The 2,500-nt window shown below is 41.6% G+C and overlaps 1 protein-coding gene across 1 annotated transcript in view; it reads left to right on the top strand.

The window, feature by feature from the left end:
- Positions 1-2,500, top strand: part of clcn1b (chloride channel, voltage-sensitive 1b) — a 53,982-nt gene that overhangs the window by 25,881 nt on the left and 25,601 nt on the right. Inside the window, exons 3-4 of the mRNA XM_076279596.1 lie at positions 1-122; positions 592-723. The exon at positions 1-122 is cut by the window's left edge and continues 74 nt beyond it. Coding sequence (XP_076135711.1) covers positions 1-122; positions 592-723 — 254 coding nt within the window. The remainder of the gene's footprint in view (positions 123-591; positions 724-2,500) is intronic.

The raw sequence follows: 2,500 nt of genomic DNA, 5'->3' as shown, positions 1-2,500 counted from the left end.
GTGGAATGCCAGGAGAACCCACGGGCGACCACACCACTTCACCTTGGAAACTGGACCGGGTTCCTCAGGATTCAGCCACACCTCCTCAGTGAAGAAAACCCGCCCTTATTCCAAATGCCAAGGTGACTATTGCCAACAATACTGTAAATATGGGCTGTCATTTTGCAGCAATTGTCACAAAATTAGTAAATTTTTCTATGTAGAAGGGCATGCAGGTATATAGGTATATTACAAGGGCTCCTGACTATGACGCCAAAAACAAGGAATTTTACTACAATTTTTTCTGCTAATGCCAGAGCATTGACTGACTGTGATTCTTCACTACACAAAGCACAATGTTTAAAGCAAAGTGCACTATTGCTAGATTGCTAGATCATCAGAATCAGAAAAACTTTGTCATGAAAGAAAATCATCTGGGGCGTGGCTCAACATACAAAGACAATAGACCGATAATTGACACATTGACACAAGTAATGCATTTCTAAAAACAAATTGGAACAAAATCTCAGAGTGTGGTGAAATTGTCTTGTGAAATTGTCAAAGGCAGCCTAAAGACAGCAATTGTGCTGATGTTCTTACATCCGTTGGTAGACTGTCTAGCACGGATCCAGAGGTACATCATAACGAAGCTTGGGGAGGATTGGATCTTTCTGGTTCTGCTGGGCCTCACCATGGCTCTGGTGAGCTGGACTATGGACTACGCTAGTGCTAAGAGCTTGCAGGGTAATGCACTACATCTCCCATCATGCACCTCCCTTCCACTAGCTGCTTGACCCCAGCCTACATCAGCAGGCTAAAACCATTGCATCTCTGAATTTGTAAATCCAGAGGTATTGTATATTTAGTGACTTTCAGGGAACTGCACTCCCATCTCATCCACAGTCAGCAGTCTATCAAATGAACAGCTCTTAATGGGGCAGCCTACTGGTTAGCGCTTCGGACTTGTAACCGGAGGGTTGCCGGTTCGAACCCCGACCAGTAGGCACGGCTGAAGTGCCCTTGAGCAAGGCACCTAACCCCTCACTGCTCCCTGAGCGCCGCTGTTGTTGCAGGCAGCTCACTGCGCCGGGATTAGTGTGTGCTTCACCTCGCTGTTCACTGTGTGCTGAGTGTGTTTCACTAATTCACGGATTGGGATAAATGCAGACCAAATTTCCCTCACGGGATCAAAAGAGTATATATACTTATACTTATACTAATGAACATGTACTGAGAGAAAATCACATAATTATCTCTGGCCTGGGACAGTGTGACCCAGTGAAGTTGTTGTTTTGGTAGCATTTCACTTGGATAGTCTGCCTACACGTACTTTACACACACGGACACACTTTTGGAAAGTCTGGAAAAATATGGAATTATGAATTACTGTTTTTCAGACATGGAAAAGTATGAACATTTGAGTTAAGGTATTTTACAAAGTCTGTTTACTCATAATACACACACAAAAAAAGCGGACAATGTACACACTCATTTTGAAAAAGTTCTGGAAAAAGTTTGTAATTTTTCTTTCAGAAAAGGGCAAGCACCCTGTACCGATGTTTGTTGAAATTCAAGTTTGGTCTTAAATAGTTAAAAACAATTCCTGAACATCACCGTAACCAAAGCAAACCCCTAACCTTAACCTTATCACTAAGTCGGAGTGTCAACAGGTAATTTATATTTATATTATATTTATAATTTATATATGAGCATCTGGAGATAATCAAGAGATCCTCCAAGTAAAGTGGGAGTAAGGAGAATGAGGCGCTCAGACTCCTTAACTCATTGAATGCCAAGCTGTTTTCGGGAGCTTTGTCCTAGAGTGCCAGCAATCTAAACCATTGTTGATGATTTTTGTACAGCCACAGCATATTCTGTGTTATAGCTATGAACACATACAACGGCTCGTTTAAAAGGTGAGACTTTAAGCTCTCGGTGGGTGCAAACCGTGTATTTCTACACGCCTCTGTTCCTGAGAAATCCCAAGCTAAACAGTGGCTAGTTTTCATCAAAATCGCTGTTTTTTTCTAGAAATGGAGATATAACGTCTTTTGATGAAATATGAAGTGTTGCCTGTTACTTACTTGTGTAAACTTTCCGGGAAGTGATCAGCGAGACCTGGCGAGACTGCCACCTAGTGATAGACCAACGAAAATGGCCTGGTTTTGACCTGACGTGCATGCGTCACTGATTCGACCCAAAGCGGCAACCGAGTTATGATAAAATGTCCAGATAAAATGTCCAGATTGTGCGTTTTCATGAGTTTTCGATCGTCATATATTTCATTTCCATTAATCACAGAGTTCCCAAAATCACATATAAGGTGTGTTAGAGTGTCTAGTTTCGTAATTTAAAAAAAAAGCTAAAAACGTAATATTACGTTTTTGGCACTCAACGCATGGGAAGGAAAAACGTAATATTACGTTTTTGGCACTCAATGAGTTAACGTGCTTCATCCAAAGAGATAATCAAGAGATCATCCAAGTAAAGTGGGAGTAAGGAGAATGAAGCGATCAGACTC

The sequence above is a fragment of the Alosa pseudoharengus genome, unplaced genomic scaffold (genome assembly GCF_046254945.1).
Source record: "Alosa pseudoharengus isolate Yale_2024_CS ecotype anadromous, Long Island Sound unplaced genomic scaffold, YU_APseudo_1.1 YU_APseudo_1.1_scf_12, whole genome shotgun sequence".
Classification (NCBI taxonomy): domain Eukaryota; kingdom Metazoa; phylum Chordata; class Actinopteri; order Clupeiformes; family Clupeidae; genus Alosa; species Alosa pseudoharengus.
This window is presented reverse-complemented; position numbering and strand designations above follow the sequence as displayed.